The following is a 19,410-nucleotide window of genomic DNA, read 5'->3' as shown; positions in this document are numbered from 1 at the left end:
TTTTTCGGTAATTTTGGGTGGAAATGGATAAAATATGATTCTCTATATTCCCTAGTATGTTTTAATTAATGAAGGCATAGTCTGAACTCTAGTTAACCCCAGAAATTCCTGCCTTCCCTCACCCTAGATTCTGGGCTTCACACATATAAGAAGGTAAACTGTCACCATAAAGATTTAATCTATGTAGCATCTGCATGGCCCATAGCCAGAGATTGACCCCCCTAGATCGGAGCAGTCCCCGGGGTGATAAAATCTCATATGGTAATGTTGATCACAATCCCATCCTGGACCCCTGGGGAGCCAAAGAAAGACTTCCCGCTGGTCCTGCCACCATAATCCCATAGTGTCAATATTAACTGACATCTCTGCCACACCACAGGTGTTCATGAACTGTGTACGTGCGTAAAGGACCCCGGACATCCCAAATGACCCTATTCAAAAACAGCAATAATCTTAAGATTATCTTAGAAGGCGCTAGCCTTGGGTAATCACTTTGCATAAGATAACTCCAAATGATTCATTCACCAGAACCCATTGTCTAGCTGACTCCTGCCTTCCCCAACCTGATTGGCCCTGGCAGAGGCGAAGGTTGTTCCTCATTGGCCGAGGCGTGGGGCAGAGAACCAAGCTCCCGCCTAGTGCGGCGCCCTCGACCTATCAGAAGCCAGATTGGGCAGAGGGACAGGGCGGGAGATTCAAGCAGACTTCAAACTTAGAAATGTATAAAATGGCTTTATTTTCAATGTATCGTTACATCTCGCATGTCTATCTATCGCAGCGGATGTCCTTTTCAGCTGAATTGCTTTAATAAACGCCTTGGCAGTTTTTCCTTCAACTTGGCAGAGTCTTTTCCTTTCGGTTTCAGGTAAATTTATATTCCGGGTTATTTTCTGCTTCCCTAACGGCTCGCCAAGGTTCGTTCTCTCATCGGAGGAGCGGTCGGATCTCCCTCACAGGGCAGATCCCTGATAAATCGCGGTCTCGATAACAGGTTGAGGATCCTTAGCCGAAAGGCTTGGAACAAGAAGTGTTGCATATACTGTATCGGAAGTTGGGCTGGGGTGGGTTTTGGAATATTTGCATATGCATAATGAGTTATCTTGTAGATGGTATCCACTTATCTATTTATGTTTTGTATATATCTTATACATAACACTTGAAGGTAATTTTATAGATACTTTAAAATAATTTTGTGCATGAAATAAAGTTTGTGTTCATTGAACCATCAGAAAGTAATGATGTCGCTATCTTGCCACCCAGGAGGACAGTACATTTTTTAAGTGTAAGTCCAGACTCCTGTTTACTGTTTTGACCATTAGCTTAGAAAGTTCCTCAGGATTTTGTTTTGTCTCCAATGTTATTTAATAGATACACAAAACTCTGGGAGAGGTTGTACGGAGTTTTGGGGTGCAGTGCCATCAATATTAGATGACACCTAGCGTTACTACTTTTCCCCACCTCAATCTAAGGAGGTTGTTTTGAAGAAATTGGTGCTTCTCACCAATAATGGATTGGATGAGAAATGCAATCCAGATAAGACAGAGATAATTAGCGTCTAGATCCTGGTCAATTAGAAGGCAGATCAGGGCATAGAGATTCAGTTTGTGTTAGACATGGTTATATTCCCCCTGAAAACATTGCTTTGCAGTTTGGGTGCACGTTGGACCTAGCTTTTAAAGTATGTGTGCCTACTTCTCCCATTCTTCAAGACCTCTGATTTGCCCATTGTGTCATGAATCAATGTCTGTTGTCCTGGGAACATCATAAATTCTCTCCATGACTCCTGTATCAGATAGGGAAGGGGGAGAAGTAGCTGGTGGATTTTGCTTTGAAAATGTTTTGAATTAGAGTGAACAGCAAAGAATGTTATATTTATTTTGTGCATGTTGTCATTTGAATACAGATCTAGACACGTGTCATTATATTTGAATGTATATTTTCTGATTGTATATTAGACTGTTTGTGCCAAATAATAAAAATAATCTCAAAACAAATCTCACCTTGACTTTCTGAGTCCAGCAGATGGCGGTGGAGACCCCTGTTATAGAGCTTGTGGCGCAACTAGCTCTTGTGGGAAGTCTGAGAACTGGAGAGAGAGGGGCGGGGGGGGGGGAATATAAAACTAGGAGATGGTTGGGGAAACAGCTTGTAGGGTCTTTCTTTTGCTGTAGAGGTCAAAGCAATTAAAGCCAGTTCCATGTATTCTGCTTGTGAGTGGTCTTCGTTTTGCTACTTGGATCCTGCAGTGTGACACATGGAGACACATGCCATAGATAGAATCATAGACTCACATAACTGGAAGAGATTCCAAGGGCCATCTACGTCTCTGAGGAGGGAGTTCCAAGGGCTGGGAATGAACCATGAAAAAGGTCTGTTTCTTGTCTTCCCACTAAATAAATCTGAAAAGGTGGTGGAATAGATAGGGCTCTCCAAGCCCTGGGGCAGATTAACTTCTGAGATTGTAACCATCTTGGAGGTTAAGATCATCTGGGGAGGCCCTGCTCTTGGTCTCGCTTTCTTCGCAGGTGCAACTGGTTGGGATGGGAGACAGGGCCTTCTCAGTGGTGGCCCTTCACCTGTGGAACTCCCTCCCTAATGAAATCAGATTGGCCCCCTCCCTCCTGACTTTCAGGAAAAAAACTGAAGATGTGGATGTAGGACCAAGCTTTTGAATAAAAATCTTCAGCACAATAATGTGAATATGGAATGGTGCAATGTTAACTGGAATGATCTTGGACTATGATATTGGATTGCGTGGTTTTAAAATTTATTTTAATGTTTGACATGTTTTTAGCTGTTAGCTTTTAATGTAGCTTGTAGCTTCAAGAAGGGAAAAAAGAACGACCCAAACAATTACTGTCCGGTCAGCCTCACGTCGTTACCAGGCAAGATTCTGGAAAAGATCATTAAGGAAGTGGTCTGCGAACACTTAGAAACAAATGCGGTCATTGCTAATAGTCAACACGGATTTACCAAAAACAAGTCATGCCAGACTAATCGGATCTCTTTTTTCGATAGAGTTACGAGTTGGGTCGATACAGGGAATGCCGTGGATGTAGCCTACCTGGATTTCAGTAAGGCCTTCGACAAAGTTCCCCACGACCTTCTGGCAAACAAACTAGTAAAATGTGGGCTAGACAAAACTACGGTTAGGTGGATCTGTAATTGGCTAAGCTAACGAACCCAAAGGGTGCTCACCAATGCGTCGTCTTCATCATGGAAAGAAGTGACAAGTGGAGTGCCGCAGGGCTCCGTCCTGGGCCCGGTTCTGTTCAACATCTTTATTAATGACTTAGACGAAGGGTTAGAAGGCACGATCATCAAGTTTGCAGATGACACCAAACTGGGAGGGATAGCCAACACTCCAGAAGAAAGGAGCAGAATTCAAAACGAACTTGACAGACTAGAGAGATGGGCCGAAACTAACAAAATGAAGTTCAACAGGGACAAATGCAAGATACTTCATTTCGGCAGAAAAAATGGAATGCTAAGATACAGAATGGGGGACACCTGGCTAGACTGCAGTACATGTGAAAAAGATCTTGGAGTCCTTGTGGACAACAAGTTAAACATGAGCCAGCAATGTGATGCTGCTGCTAAGAAAGCCAATGGGATTGTGGCCTGCATCAATAGGGGAATAGCGTCTAGATCCAGGGAAGTCATGCTCCCCCTCTATTCTGCCTTGGTCAGACCACACCTGGAATACTGCGTCCAATCCTGGGCACCGCAGTTGAAGGGAGATGTTGACAAACTGGAATATGCCCAGAGGAGGGCAACTAAAATGATCAAAGGTCTGGAGAACAAGCCCTATGAGAAGCGGCTTAAAGAACTGGGCATGTTTAGTCTGCAGAAGAGAAGGCTGAGAGGAGACATGATAGCCATGTATAAATATGGGAGGGGAAGTCATGGGGAGGAGGGAGCAAGCTTGTTTTCTGCTGCCCTGCAGACTAGGACACGGAACAATGGCTTCAAACTACAGGAAAGGAGATTCCACCTGAACATCAGGAAGAACTTCCTCACTGTGAGAGCTGTTCGGCAGTGGAACTCTCTCCCCCAGACTGTGGTGGAGGCTCCTTCTTTGGAGGCTTTTAAGCAGAGGCTGGATGGCCATATGTCGGGGGTGCTTTGAATGCGATTTCCTGCTTCTTGGCAGGGGGTTGGACTGGATGGCCCATGAGGTCTCTTCCAACTCTACTATTCTATGATTCTATGATTCTATGTATAGTTATTTGCTTATGTATGTTATATGGCATCGGACTGTTGCTGATATATATATGTGAGCCGCTGTGAGTCCTTTTTGCGGTGAGAAGGGTGGGGTATAAATATGACAAATAAATAAATAAATACAAGAGAATGTGATACTGTAGGTAGCCTGGACCCAAACCATGTAGATATCTCATGGGTTCATAAAAAGAGATACAGTACTCCAAATAACTCGGATAATCAAGAGAAGTTATTACAAAGGCGAAAATTGCACGCCTGATACTCCATGTATACGAATTTGACGGCTATGACCACATTCTCTCAGAGGCTTCATACACAATTCAACAGCATACCATGTAGGTTTTCTTTCTTTCTTTAATTGATTTTTAACATAAGCAATGTAATTTTCAATAACAATGGTATACCTTCTGATTGTAATAACATTGTAATGTATTATTTGTAATATTGTATGCATTGTAGTACATTCTGATTGTAATAAAGAGACACTGGGGGAAAAATAACTAGCACACAATAGGGCTCTTACCCCTCTATCCTAATTGCAATGAAAAGAAAATATATATATAATAGTAAGATAGATAAACAGAAGTAGATAAACAATCTTATTAAAATTACCAATACCCATAGCCATGAATTAAATTGTTAAAGTTATTACTCAAAAAAACTATGAAAAGTTTCTAATTGTCAAAAAAATATTCTGTTGCTTTACCCTTCAGCCCTCATGTTAATTTGGCCATTTGGGCCAACTCGGCAAACTTAACAATTCATTCCTCCATTGTCAGTGCCTTGTTCCATTCCCACGTTTGAGCAAAGTTTGAGCAAACAATGTTATTCCTGCTGCTATCGCGGACTTTAAGCATATGTTTTATATTTTAAATTGTATTTAACTGTTTGTAATAGATTTTATATACTGTTTGTTTTTAATGATGTGTCGGCATCGAATTATTGCCAATTGTACACCGCCCTGAGTCCCTTCGGGTGAGAAGGGCAGGATAGGAATATTGGAAATAAATAAAAATAAATAGCAAAAAAGTAATCTATATTTACCCTCCAGTGTTTTAGACTAATGTCCAGCAAAGTATTTCTCGTGCCATTATAAGATCTAAGCTTATTTTTGAGAAGGGATTAACATATAAATATTAGACCAGTAGGTTTTCACCATCTTACAACATATGAACAAAAGGAACCCTTGATGTTTCTATGAAGAACCCATAATTTTACCACTGAAGCAGCGGTTCCCAAACTTTTTCAGTCATGGAACCATTCAGAGAACGTGCCCGCACCCATGGAACACTACTCCATCCCTATTTTTAAAATAAGCATAGTAAATCTACAAAGTTCTTCCATTTTTCATCAACTCCTATTGCCTTATGTTTTGTATAATGTGCTGGGTTCAGACTATTTATTTATTTATTTATTTTAGATGAGAAATGGAGTAGAAACATTTAAAATAAGATCTCTAATCATTTTGGTACAAGTAAATATTGGATATATACCTAATGTCTCATTTTTATACTTATACTACTTTGAAATTAGGCTTTATGCTTGGCAGTTGAATATGTAAATGCAGGGTAGCATTCAATGAACTTCTAATTTGTTTTTGGTGCAAGCATCAGCTGAAAAGGTCTTTGGATATTGGGTTGTTGTGTGTTTTCTGGGCAGTATGTCCATTTTCTAGAAGTATTCTCTCATGACGTTTTGCCCACATCTATATAAACCTCACAACCTCTGAGGATGCCTGCCATAGATGTGGATTCTGGAACATGGCCATACTGCCCAGAAAACACACAACAACCCTGTGATCCCAGCCATGAAAGCCTTCGACAACTCTTTGGATATTATCTGTGCTTTCCTTTCCTTTTCATTAGAATCAAATAGTTAGTTGCTTGTAGTTTTATTTTAAAATATTTTCTAAACTTGATTTTTAAGATTTTTTGTGGAGGCCCTACTATGCTTTTGCAGCATCCTAGGATTCCACAGAACAGAGTCTGGGAACCACTGCACTACAGCACTCCTTCTGCCCTTTACAGGAGATAAATCCAAAGCATTAATCCATTTCGTAATATTGCAGGATTTGTGGACTACATTAAGGAGAAATGCTCACGCAGCCTTTTTCGTACACATAAAAAAAAGGAAGGAGTGTCTCTCCTGTGAATGAAGCCCCAGAGAATGAATAGAGATGGACTCCTGTATCAGCATCACAAAAGGCCACTTGACCTCCAGCATAGTTCAGAGACACTCGGATTCTTTTGAGCTCACTGTTCAGAGACAAGGTCAAGTGATGAGGACTGTTAGCAACTTTATATGCACCGTTCCACTTCCCTATAGCCCAGATTCCCCCTTCAGGCCCCCTGACAAAGTCACCCTTTCTCTCCACAGACTTTCTGGCAACCCCTGCCATCCACTGGTCTTCTTCTCCCACACAGATTTCCCAGAAATATCTGCCTGATGTAAATCCATCACATCCCAGGACAGAAAAACTATTCTTGAACCTCTTTGGATTGTCTGGCAGGTTTTGATATGTGTTTCCATATGTTACACTTTTATGATCCTCAGACAGGATAAGGTAACAATGAGCTGTGTCTGGATCCAGAGTTACATTTGCTGTTGGGAATGGGAAGAGAAGAGGAGGAAAAGATAAAAGAGAATCACCAGCTAGGTGAATTACTAAAGCACTTTATACTCATCTATTAGTCTTATTCTCTAATCAATAGGACTTTTATGCATTGCAGTTAATTGTCTTTGATTTATGTCCTGATTTGCTCCCAAATGGGACCCAGACTTGCTTATACCATACATGCAGTTTGTGGAGGCTCTCCGACTGATACTTCAAAATACCTCTATCTCAAAGGCAAATTCCAAAATTCTGCAGAATGTTGCCACAGCAGTAAAAGCAGAACCATAGCACTATAACTGTGAGGTGTGGATGGGCCCAGACTGGCACTCCCCTTTGAGCGCACTTCTGTTTCACTCATTAAGCATCACTTTCCTCCATCCAGCCGGGCACCATAAATTTGCTGTACACCGTGTTCAGTTTTCCCCTTTCCTGACTTTTTCTTCCTCCCATTCATTCTTAGCTTGTCAGCTATTTGACTGTGAGATATTTCATTGAAGTGCCCCTAGTCAAGATGCCTTTAACATTTAATGTTCCGGCCTACAGGTTAATGAAACATGAACAGTGTTTAAGGATCCCACAATCCTCCCAATTACCCAGCTGTTTGTCATCAAATGGCTGGTGCTCTTCCAGCCTCCCACAGGAATCCTTTAATGTGGGAGCAGATAGTTTTGTCTTTCTAAGGGCAGGGCCCTCTTTACCCCTTGCTCTGCAGAGGTAGTTTTTCCAGTTCCTTCTCATGAGATTCATTGGTGGCTTGATGGCCCTGCTTAGCTTCTAACGTCAAGTGAAATGTGATGCCTTTGGGATATTTAGGCTTCCATGTGTCCTATGCAGGATCTCAACCAGTGTTCAATTGTTCATAAATTATTCTATAAATCTAAATTATTTTATGTAATTAGTTCTTAAATCTAAAAGATGTATAAAATAGTTATAGTTTTATAATATTGCTTGCATCGTATCCTGAGATGGTTGGATGCGTGATGCCATATCTCAAAAAATAGTTTGGGATAGAAATATTTGAATAAATAAAGATGTTTGGAACTATAATAGTGGGTTTGGCATGAGCCCGTAAGATAGTTCTCCAGTGCTTTTGTAAGAGATAGGAACTGCATTCCTCATTTATCCCTTTTACCTCCATGCCTGCGGTGCTTGTGCTCTTTGCACATACAAGAAATGCATGAGGGAAAAGCTGCTTCATCACTATCTCAACCCTCATTTCTTCAATTGTGATGCAATTCTGCAATGATACAGGGGAATAGGACAGGGTTCCACACAAATGCAAAAACCTGGTGTTTTTTGTTCTAGGGATTTTGTCAGGCTGCAGATGTGCTTTTCAACTAGTGGATGTTGAAGGAGAGGGAAGAACAGGATGCTTACCTATAACTGTGGCTTGTGCCTGGTCATCTGTGAACCCAGACAAAGAGTTAATCTCCACCTTGCAGGGTCCCACTCTTTGTGTGTCTTGGAATCAAGGAAACTGAGGAATTTGAGCCAGAGACATGCCAGTCATGGGTAGGTGGTATGGTACCTCCCATCTTCTGTACCTGTGACCAGCATGGTTCCTGCCCAATTCCCTATTCCCTAGATGCCAATGCAGCAGACAAAGAGCAAAGGAGAGCAAGACACACTGAGGGGAGAACAGGTGGAGCTTGAAGTAGCACAGTTTCAGGTAAACAAGACATGTACATTTAGTAATAAATACGGGGAATCCATGAAACCTTGGGTGTTGGCTATGTCAAAGTGCAATCCCACCAGTATGCCTCCATTGATGGAAATGGTTTGTTTTCTGTACTCTAAATGGAAACATAAGCAGAATTGGGGACCTCTAGTGAAAAACCAACAAGCAACTCTCTGAGAAGCCCTCCTCCTTTTTGAGAATTTGTGTTTCGAAATTTTACCTTTCTGTAGTGTAAATCCAGAAGTTGGCTCATCTGTGGAAGGAAAAGGAAAAAAAAGGTAGTAAGCCGCATTGTTAGGTGTTACAAATTTTGTATCCAAAATAACTACAGCAAAGTCTCACTTATCCGAGCCTCGCTTATCCAAGTTTCTGGATTATCCAAGCCATTTTTGTAGTTGTATGTTTTCAATATATCGTGATATTTTGGTGCTAAATTCATAAATACAGTAATTACAACATAACATTACTACTTTTTCTGTTAAATTTGTTGTATAGCATGATGTTTTTGTGCTTAATTTGTAAAATCATAACCTAATTTGATGTTTAATAGGCTTTTCCTTAATCCCTCTTTATAACCCAAGATATTCACTTATCCAAGCTTCTGCCGGCTCATTTAGCTTGGATAAGTGAGACTCTACTGTACATAGACATAACAACATAATGGTTGTCTACATGTTTTAGCTGAAATCTCAGAACTGCTCTATCCTTGCAAGCAGGCAGATTTGTTTATGTGAATTTTAATGTGAATTTTTTCAACATTCCTAACTATGGCTGCTCTTGGATTTTGAAAAGAAAAGCATTACTTAAGCTAGCACCGTAAGATAGAGGGCAGGCAATCCTAAGACTCCAATGTGCTGTCTACTCTGTATGAAAAGATTTCAAAATAAGACACCGTTGGAGAAATACAAAGGCTGCAACTATTCAAATATATCAGCATCAAACGGTGTTGATTAGTCCAGCCAGAAAGCTAACTCCTTCTGTAGTCAAAGAGTTTCTACAGTCTGTTGTCGAAGACTTTCATGGACAGAATCACTGAATTGCTGTGAGAGCCCAAAAAACTACAGCACCCCGAAAAACTCACAGCAACCCAGTTTCTACAGCATTTAAAAGAGTTGTAATATCACTGAGATATCGAAGTAAATATTTGATCATTCTAAGCACTCAAAGAAAAAACAAAGAAGAAACAAGGACAGTAAGAGCTGGGGATCAAACTAGAAGCAGAAAATCAGGCATTGGCACAGAGGTTGCCCATGTGTTTCTACAGGAGAAAAGCTAGAAGAAGGGGAGCAGTCGAAACTCCCACATAAGAATACACATGGGCACAACGCTACCGTTCTGATCCCTCCTCAGAGAGAAATGAAAGTATTTCTTTAAAAAACACTTAAATGTTCACAGGTTCCTTATTCTTGGAGGCATTTTCTTTACCTCTGACTTGCTTCGTGGCACCTTCCAGAAACAGAGCTATATCTCCATAGTCCCAGATCTTCCACTTCAGCTCAAGAGGATAAATGTCAGGTTTCCTGAACTCCTTTCTTGCTTCACATCTGAAAGGAAGGTATATTAACTCACCTCTCTGAACAGCTAACCTATATCCTGTTATCTTTCCAGTAATGGCCAGTGAAACCTGTTATTTTATGTAATGTCATTATGTTTGGAATTTTCTTACTTCCACTCTGTCACCTACCATGTGCAAGAATTATGGAAATCTTGAGCATGATGATTCAATATACCATAACTTCTTAGGGCCCTTCTACACTACCATATAAAATCCAGATTATCTGTTTTGAACGGGAGTATATGGCAGTACAGAAGATGCTTTATCTTAGAAACAAAATCATTGCCCTGATGTGAGGCCACATGAGCTACCAACCTTTTTGAGCTAGGTATTATTTTGATAATAATAATTATATAATAATTCTACCCCCCCCCCCCCCCCGCCTCAAGGCTGGAAGCAGGATACAACATTGTTAAAGCACACAATCTAAACACAATAATCATTTTAAAACACTCTGTAAAATACATATGTTAAAACATTTACATACAATGCATATTAAAGTACACAAAACAAAAATTAGACATAGATTTGAAGTTTAAAATTCATCATTAAAACTGTCTAGGTAGGCCTGCCAGAAGAGACAAGTCTTCACTTGTGTCTTAAATTCCGACAGCTTATTTAGCTGTCGAAGCTCCACCGGCAGGTCGTTCCACAGTCATGGGGTGGCTGATGAAAAGATCCTCTTGGTGACAATTGCCAGTCGGTTCTGACTGACTGGAGCAGACAATCCCAGAGGGCCTCAATGTTTGGGGCAGGTTATAAGGGAGAAGGCAATCCTGTAGGTAACCTGGACCCAAACCATGTTGGGCTTTAAAGGTCAAAACCAACACCTTGTACTTTCCCCGGAAACTAATTGGCAGCCAGTGGAGTGACCTTAGGATAGGTCCTGCCTATCTTTGTGACCGCCTCCCCCATGAACTGACGCGGGTTCTAAGGTCTGCCGGGGAGGCCCTCCTTGCGGTCCTGCCATTGACACAAGCACTGTTGGTGGGGACGAGGGAGAGGGCTGTCTCAGAGGTGGCCCCCCGACTTTGGAACTCCTTCCTCAGGGAGATTAGACAGGCCCCCACATTGTCCTCTTTTCGTAGGGACTTGAAGACGTGGCTCTTCAATCAAGCCTTTGAGAATATTTAGCCCCTAGTTGTCCTAAGTAGTAATAACAGATCCTGCACTTTATCCCATGCCCTCTCTCCATTACTGCTGGCATTTCCTTTATTTCAATGTTTACAGCCTGACCATGGTGCCAGAAATTTACCATCACGGTTAGAGGATTGCAGCTTGATTGAGTCTGAATTGATGCATGTATTTTATTTTATTGTATTTCATATTGTGTTCATTTTTATGTTTGTTTTTAGGCACCTTGTGCCATCAATAAGCTGTACTGAGTCCCTTTAGGGAGATGGTAGTGGGATATAAGAAGTTGTTGTTGTTGTTGTTGTTGTTGTTATTATTATTGACACAACGACATAATCTGACACAGCAAACAAGATAGATATGCTGGATTTTGTATCACAAAATCACAAGTCGAACACTTCCTAAGTGTCTAGACCTGTGTGATGTATTTTCGGATGATGCGCGCAGATCCCAGTAGGGTGGCCTTTTGCAGTTGGCAGATCGTAATTTTGTCAATGCCTATTGATTCCAAATGCTGGCTGAGATCTTTTGGCACGGCACCCAGTATGCCGATTACCACAGGGACCACCTGTATTGGATTCTGCCAGAGTCTGCCACAAGTTTGCCGCGGTGGTGGGGCTTGACTGCTCTGAGGACGCTGAGAGCTGTGCTAGTGGTAGTGTAACTACCGGCAGGTCCAACCAAGCCAGAGAGGTCTCAGCTGAGGAGTGGAACTGAGAGCACCTAACCCATTAGCATTATGGAGAAGCAGACCAAAACAAAGTCTATACTGGCTCGACCATTGCCCAGGACCGCGGTGAATGCTGTTGATTCTGGACATCCATCAACAAGTGGGTGACAGAATCAAAATACAAATGAACAGTCACAGAAGCGGCAGAAATATACAATGCCAGAAAACCGCACTATTATTATTATTATTATTATTATTATTATTATTATTATTATTATTATTATGAGATCTTTTGGCACGGCACCCAATGTGCCAATCACCACCGGGACCACCTGCATTGGTTTCTGCCAGAGTGTTTGAAGTTCAGTCTTGAGGTCCTGATAGCGGCTGAGTTTTTCCTGTTGTTGTTATTATTATTATTATTATTATTATTATTATTATTATTATTATTAGTGTGATATGTTCATGTCTGGATGAACCAATCTGGCTGCCGTATTTTGAACCAACGGGACTTTCCGAACTTGGTACAAAGGTAGCCCAAAGGCGCATTGCAGGAGCTCAACCTTGAGGTTAGCAGCACATGCACTACCATCTTCATGTCCTCTAAATCTAGAAGGGGCACAGCTGGCATACCTGCCAAAGCAATCCTGACGTCACATCTACCTGTGTTGACATTTGGAGAGACGGATCCAGGATCCCTCCCAAGCTGTGGACACTGTCTTTCGGGGGAGTGTAACCCCATCCAGAACTGGTCGGCAGTGCACACCTCCATCCCCAGATTAGAACCCTTGATGGCAGGCACGTCTGTTTTGTCTGAATTCAGTTTCAATTTGCTTTTCCTCATCCAGCCCATTACCTCCTCCAGGCATTCATTCAGAGGACACACTATCCTTAGCTGAAGCTGTTTAGGAAGGCATGGAGAAATATATTTGGGTGCCATCAGCATACAAACAAGAAAAGCCAAAGCAATGGAGTCAAACTACAGGAAAAGAAATTCCACCTAAATATTAGGAAGAATCTCCTGAGCATTTCACCAGGGGAATATTGTTGCATTTTTGTCTGTTATCTGCCTGTCACTTGACGCAAGTGTGACCCACGAAGAGAAACAAGTGGGATATGCTTACCTCTGCAGTGTGTTTTTAATATCCTAGAGAAAAAGAAAAAGAGACAAATTCTGTTGTTGATTTGGTTACAGTGTTAATGAAACATGGTGATTTACTGCTCAAGCATAGCTGTCACCGGGGAATGAAACACAAAGAAAAATTGCAGTCACTGGAATATGGTAAGAGCCCTCCACTTGTAAACACACAAAAAGTGAAAGAGATGAGATAAAGGAGCTATTGGCAAGGGGGGGGGGGGGTTGTTTTACCAATGTGTCTGGAATAATTGGCATGTCACATATCTGTTTTCTGTACGCGTGTGTTCACATTTCTTTGAATCACATATAAGGAAAGGTCTGCCCATGTTCCAATCATGTCTGTGTTTCTTATCTAAGAAAAGCGAAACTTAAAATCAGTATAAAATGTCTGTAGCTGCGGAGTAATTTATCAGGCATACTTGACTCTTGACCCCAGCTGTAATAAAACTGTTTTTTCTTCACTCAAGAAAGGTTTCTCGATTGGTTCTTGGTCAAACTACCTCATCAGAGATGCATTCGTAAAACCAGATGGTAATATATATGCAATATTAAATGTAGTAGGAAGGCAAATGCAAATGCGTACACAGACACTTCAATGAAGGGAAAAGGAGCCCTATTATGGAATATGCAAAACAGTAACTCTATTCCTCTTCAGCAAAATGTTTTGCTGAAAAAGAATAGAGTTACTGTTTCTCAAAGAGAAGCGATATATATATACTTATAATTGTGGATGAAGCAACATAACTGCATGTCATGCTGTTTCTCACTTATACCGTACTTTCCAAACTACAACGTTTCTGTTGTAATGGAGATACATTATTTCTTTGTTTAATGGATTTACCCTGCCTTTTCCCCAGACTGCAATTCCAGAAGTTCAACTCATTCCCACTCTGATTTTAATTTTGGTTTGCAGCATATTTGCCTAGCTGTTAATGTGCAGCCTTGTTTGCCCCAGAAGATATTTAGGAAAGCACCTGTTATTCTTGTTTTTGTTTCTGACTATATGGTGACTCTACCATGAGATTTTCTTGTCAAGATTTGTCCAGAATGGTTTTTGTTATGGCCATTTTTAGACTGTGACTTGCCATTCAGTAGGTTGGAATGGCAAGCTGGAATTTGAATGCTGGTTTCCCAGAATTATAGTTGAGAACCCAGACAACTACATCATATTGACTCAGTGTCTATGGGTGCATCTTCACCGCAAAATGAATGCAGTTTGATCCCATTTGAACTGCAATGCCTCAATGCTATGGAATTATGGCAGCTGTAGTTTCACAAGGTCTTGAACCTTCTCTGCCAAAGAGTGCTGGTGCCTCACCAAACGATATCTCCCAGGATCCCATTAACATTGAGCCATGGCAGTCAAAAGGCGCTTCCAAACAGTACCTACAATTTGGGAGAGAATGGGTTAAAAGGGGGATGGCCAGATGACATTTGTGCTAAATGCGTACTCAACCATAGCAATGGAGGGAAAACTCAATTAAAAAAGGTTCTCCTTTATCCTGGTTCTGGATTTAAAAAAATGTGGATTTTCCCATGACTGTGTGGCCCTGCAGTCATGCAAAGTTTGGGATTTCCCTCTTTACCCCTTGGGAGACTGATTCCGAGGCCCCTGCCAATTTAAAAATCCCGAAGCAACTGATCAGCTGTTTGGGCTCCCACAGAGATATAACTGATTTCCAGCTGGTTTCAAGAGAGAAGTGGAGAGCCATTAGAGGTCTCTGAAAGTACTTATTTTAAACTTTATAATATAAAATAGATCATGAATAAGCAATTGGGGAAAGAGGAAAGTCCGGTAGCATTTTTTAAAAATGCACACCTTTATGCGCTGATGCTTATATGAGCACATAGGAATCTCTCCATGTTTTATTAGGATATTCACATGTGTGCATATAAGCATCAGCACATAATTGAGTGATTTAAAAAAAACTTCTGGTGAATGTCTCCCGTCTGCCCTCCATTTTATCCCGAGACACAGAAGAGCTGTGAGGATGGTGGGGGAAGAAAGGCTGGAACTGGCAGGTCTGTGTGGGGACCTGTTCTACGTCCTGGGTTTGTTTATCTTGTATATCAATCCTATGTTTTGGGGCTGTCTGGAAGCACCAAAAATCATCCTTCTGGGTGATTTGAATGCAAGAGTTGTACAAGATTTTGATCTGTGGCCAGGGACTATAGGAAAAGATGAGTTTGGAAACAGCAACCCGAGTGGCATCCTACATCTCACCAAATGTACAAAACTCAACCTTGTCATCAACACGCTATTTCACCAGAAAAGCAAATTTAAGACATCATGGAAATATCCCCGGTCAAAGCATTGACACCTCTTAGATTGTGTAATTATACGTGCCAGAGACCTCTGCAATGTACTTCTCATAGGAATCTCTCCATATTTGTATTAGGATATTCGCATGTGCATGTATGAGTATCAGCATATAATTGAATGAATTTTTTAAAATCCATTTTATCCTGAGACACAGAAAATCTGTGGGGACAACAGGAAAAGAAAGCCCTTGAAACTGTGTGGGGACCTGCTTTGAAGTCCTGGGTTTGTTTATTCCACATAGTAATCCCATGTTTTGGCACTGTCTTGAAGTGCCCAAAGTGGTGTGAAACTACATTAATTGTAGGGTTGATGAACTAAGAAATCCCTAGACACATACAATGCAAACATCTATATGTTTGTTTCCTAGTAATATCCCACTATTCTCAGTTGATTGAAGGTGTGGTAACTTCAGTTTACAACTGTCACTTTCTAAAGGTCAATTTAATTTTGTTTCCTGCATAGGCTACAGCAGTGGTTCCCAAGCTGGAGTCCCCGGATGTTGTCGGCCTACAAGTCCCAGAAATCCCAGCCACTTTACCAGCTGTTAGGATTTCTGGGAGTTGAAGGCCAAAAACATCTGGGGATCCATAGATTGAGAACCACTAGGCCACATGATGAGTGGGAAGAAAGTATAACAGGATCTACAGGCAGACAGCTAAGAGATTTCCAGTAGAGGGTGAAGGACTTTTGACACCCAACTGTGCAAAGGCAACAACTAAAATGAACACTATGACAACTCATAATGATAGCTTGTGTGCACGTTTGTTTCTAGTCCTGATCACACATTTCTTGGCTAGCCTTGTGTTCACCTATGTGCATTGGCTTGCTTCGCTATTTTGCATCGGCTTTATTATGGTGCACTTCATGAGGGTTCTAGTAAAAATCCAAAGGAGGCCCCCTCAGGATAATAGGACCTAGAGGCAAACTCACCTGCAGGAGCTCATCTCATAAAAAAAGAGTCCAACAGCACTAAATATAGTTAGGCATAACACATTTGCTGAAACTAGGGACACCGATCCCCATGAAAGTGGAAAAAACCCCACATGGAAATAACAAATTGGCCTTTTTCCTGGAGAAAAATTTCTCTAGGAGTCTTTAGGTCCTCCAGTATGACTCTGTGGTCAACTTCCTTGGAATTATAATATTTTAATCAAAATTCCAAAAAAATTCAAATCCACAAAAACCACCCCTGCAAATATGGCACTGCACAGTTAGATCGAACGAGTCATTCAGTCCACAATACATTGTTGTGTTCCGTTTCAGTTAACAGACCTATCAATGACACATAGAGTTTTAAGTCACCTTTCCTTTTACCTGCAGAAATTCACTTGCTGGCTGAAGACACTTCAACTCCATCTCCCTGATGATATTTTCAAGACTAGAGAGTTCCTCTGACAGGTTGGCCATATGCTCGTCCCTTTTGCTTGCAATCTCCTTCTCCACCTCTTCCATCTGAGAGAGCAGGAGCTTCTCTTGTTCTTCCAAAAACTGGTGCAGCTGTTTGAATGCAGCCACAGTCTTTTCTCTGCCTGCCTTTGTTTGCTTCTGCAATAAATAGATTTAAAGGTAAAATAAAGAGGTTATAGGTTTCTGAGTTAATGTGATACAAAATTAGGAAAAACTCATTGTTCTGCCTACTATTAAGTAATGAGATAGCCAAAACACATTACACCATTAAGAGTGCATGTTCCACCACCCACCTGGCAAGAGTCTCTTGGATGTAGCCCCAGAAAGCTCAGGAATGCAACCCAGGGCCACCTGCATTTGTTCAGGACATGACCCTTCACTTGTTACAGAGCATAGGGTGGTGTCTTGTGGTTAGCATTCATAGCACTTCATCAGATTACACTGGGAAGTGTTCAGAAGTGTTCAGAAGAAGAGAGTTCAGTCAAACTCCATTTCATAATAAAATGGAGTTTTTCCCTACCTTATAATCACACTGTTTAGTGCACTCAGTTGTCTTGTCTATTTTTCAATGAAGAGGTTTCCACACTGCAGACATTTAGCCTCTCCATGCTTTTTGGTACTTCAACACCCACAATTACCAAGAGCAGAGAGGGAGGGAGAGAGAAAAGGGATGGGGGGAATCCCATTTGGAGCGGAAGCAGAGGCTCGGCTTGTGAGAGAGAGGAGGGATGTGTGTGTGTGTGTGTGTGGGGGGGGGATCATTTGGAAGGGCAGCAGCACAGGCTGACAAATCATAACACAAAAAAATCATGGAAGGAAGAAATAAAGGTACCCTAAGAGGTTAAACAGAAGCATTATGAGGTAGCTTACAACCAAACCTTCCTGCTTGGGGAGCAAAAGGAAATGGCGGAAATTGCCCAAATAATTTATTTTGACTCCTCCACCAAATTGGATGATCCTAACCTGAGAGCAACAAGGGCCACTTTATTAGAAATTTGGCAAAACATCCGGAGTTTTGAGAAAAATCCATTTCCTCACTTATTCCTGATACGCTGGAAAAATGCTGCCCTCTATGTTTCAAAGACTCAAAAACTGCACTTTAACCAAAACGAATGTAGTGGACCCACAGAATACCAGATTTTAAGTATATAATTCAGTGGAATTTCAGTTACGCGATGAAGTGGATAGTATCAGTTCCTGAGACTACTTACAAGCAGAATTTGGCTTTCTGCGTCTGTCTGTGTTTTAAACGCACACATTTCCTCTTGCAATTTCTTCAGACTCATCAGATAACTTGCAATCTTTGTCTAAGGACAAAATAGAAACTTCAGTTCGGTAGGTTAAACTAAAACAAGAGTAATCCAGTGGCTCCTTTAGGCCACCACAGTAAAAAATATGATTTTAATATGTTGAATAGCCTGGGACCCTTTCCCCTTGCACAGTGATGGACCTATTTATTTATTGAAATTTTTATACACTACCCCCCATATCAACAATTACAGGGAAACTTCCAAATAGCATTTAAAAACAATAGAACAATTAAGCAACATATTGATATGCAGCATGCAAGCCACCACAGTGTGGTACTTTGAACCAATTCTGGAGTCCAAAATGATTTGCATGGCCAAGAGGAAATTAACTGATGCAGCTTGACTCCACTTGAACTCTCATGTTTGAATGCTATGGAATCGTGAGAGTTGTAGTTCTACAGGGTATTCAAATTTCTCTGCCAAAGAGTGCTGGGGCCTCACCAAAAGACAGCTCCCAGCATTCCATAGTATTGAGCCATGGCAATTCAGGTGGGGTCAAAATGCATTATATCCACAATGTAGATCAGGCATGGGCAAACTTTGGCCCTCTAGGTGTTTTGGATTTCAACTTCCACAATTCCTAACAGTCTACGTGCTGTTAGGAATTGTGGGAGTTGAAGTCCAAAACACCTGTAGGACCAAAGTTTGTCCATGCCTGATGTAGATGCATTCCTGGAAATGCCATGAGGCTTTGCAGTGCCGTCTTTCTGACCTTGTAGTCCTGGGGAGCTTCTTCCAGAGGAACGACCTCGTGGTTCTTGTGTGCCTTGGCTCTGTCACACACCACACAGATGAGGACTTCATCCTCTTTGCAAAACAGCTTCAGGGGCTCCTGGTGCTTCTCGCAGAGGCGATCCCCTCCTGTCCCTCTCTCCTCCTGCAGTTTCTTGGCAATCTCCACCATGTTCCTCAGCTGTCGGTTTGTAATGAGGTTCTCTATTTGAAAGCATATTCTGCACTGTGAACAGGCAGCTTTTTCCCCCCCTTCTCCACAGGATTGGGTCAGGCAGGTCCGGCAGAAATTGTGCCCACATTCGGCCAAGGTGACGGGGTCCTCAAAATAGTCCAGGCAAATGGGACAAGTCAGTTCAGCGCAGAGATCCTGAGCAGCAGCCATGACCACTTCTTCGAAGGAAAGAGTAAGAGAACAGCTCAGCCAGTTTCACTTTTCATGAACTGGGCGTTTCCTGTCCTGAAACTGACTCCAGACCTTTATCCTCTATTTGGGCCTCTTCAAAGTCCACAGCACTGTTAGTAACACCTGGCTTCCAGTTTGAGCACTTGCTGACTAAGGCTTCCCAGTTCTTGCTGTTTATTCCATATATTTAAAGGTTAGCTTTAAGGTTTTAAGCTTATC

The 19,410-nt window shown here is 41.6% G+C and overlaps 2 protein-coding genes across 2 annotated transcripts; both read right to left on the bottom strand.

Annotated features, from left to right (window-relative positions):
• Window positions 1–6,307: 6,307 nt before the first annotated feature.
• On the bottom strand, window positions 6,308–8,395 carry LOC134295851 (zinc-binding protein A33-like). Its single transcript, XM_062969320.1, has 2 exons — window positions 8,367–8,395; window positions 6,308–6,896 (listed from the first exon to the last, which is right to left on the bottom strand). The coding sequence occupies exons 1-2, from the start codon at window positions 8,393–8,395 to the stop codon at window positions 6,308–6,310; spliced, it is 618 nt and encodes a 205-aa protein (XP_062825390.1).
• Window positions 8,396–9,897: 1,502 nt separating this feature from the next.
• Window positions 9,898–19,170, bottom strand: LOC134295850 (zinc finger protein RFP-like). Its single transcript, XM_062969319.1, has 5 exons — window positions 18,766–19,170; window positions 17,955–18,050; window positions 16,651–16,881; window positions 13,000–13,022; window positions 9,898–10,060 (listed from the first exon to the last, which is right to left on the bottom strand). The coding sequence occupies exons 1-5, from the start codon at window positions 19,168–19,170 to the stop codon at window positions 9,898–9,900; spliced, it is 918 nt and encodes a 305-aa protein (XP_062825389.1).
• Between the last annotated feature and the right edge of the window lie 240 nt (window positions 19,171–19,410).

This window comes from Anolis carolinensis, chromosome 2, assembly GCF_035594765.1.
Source record: "Anolis carolinensis isolate JA03-04 chromosome 2, rAnoCar3.1.pri, whole genome shotgun sequence".
NCBI lineage: Eukaryota > Metazoa > Chordata > Lepidosauria > Squamata > Dactyloidae > Anolis > Anolis carolinensis.
This window is presented reverse-complemented; position numbering and strand designations above follow the sequence as displayed.

Excerpts from the sequence above, each read along its gene's own strand:
- LOC134295850 (XM_062969319.1), bottom strand. The coding sequence starts at position 19,170 with ATGGCTGCTGCTCAGGATCTCTGCGCTGAACTGACTTGTCCCATTTGC. Across the intron at positions 18,051-18,765 it reads AAGCTCCCCAGGACTACAAG|ACAAAGATTGCAAGTTATCT; the intron begins GTCAGAAAGACG and ends TTTTGTCCTTAG. Across the intron at positions 13,023-16,650 it reads CAGCAAGTGAATTTCTGCAG|GATATTAAAAACACACTGCA; the intron begins GTAAAAGGAAAG and ends CTTTTTCTCTAG.
- LOC134295851 (XM_062969320.1), bottom strand. The coding sequence starts at position 8,395 with ATGCTGGTCACAGGTACAGAAGATGGGAG. Across the intron at positions 6,897-8,366 it reads ACAGGTACAGAAGATGGGAG|TGCTTTAGTAATTCACCTAG; the intron begins GTACCATACCAC and ends ATGAGTATAAAG.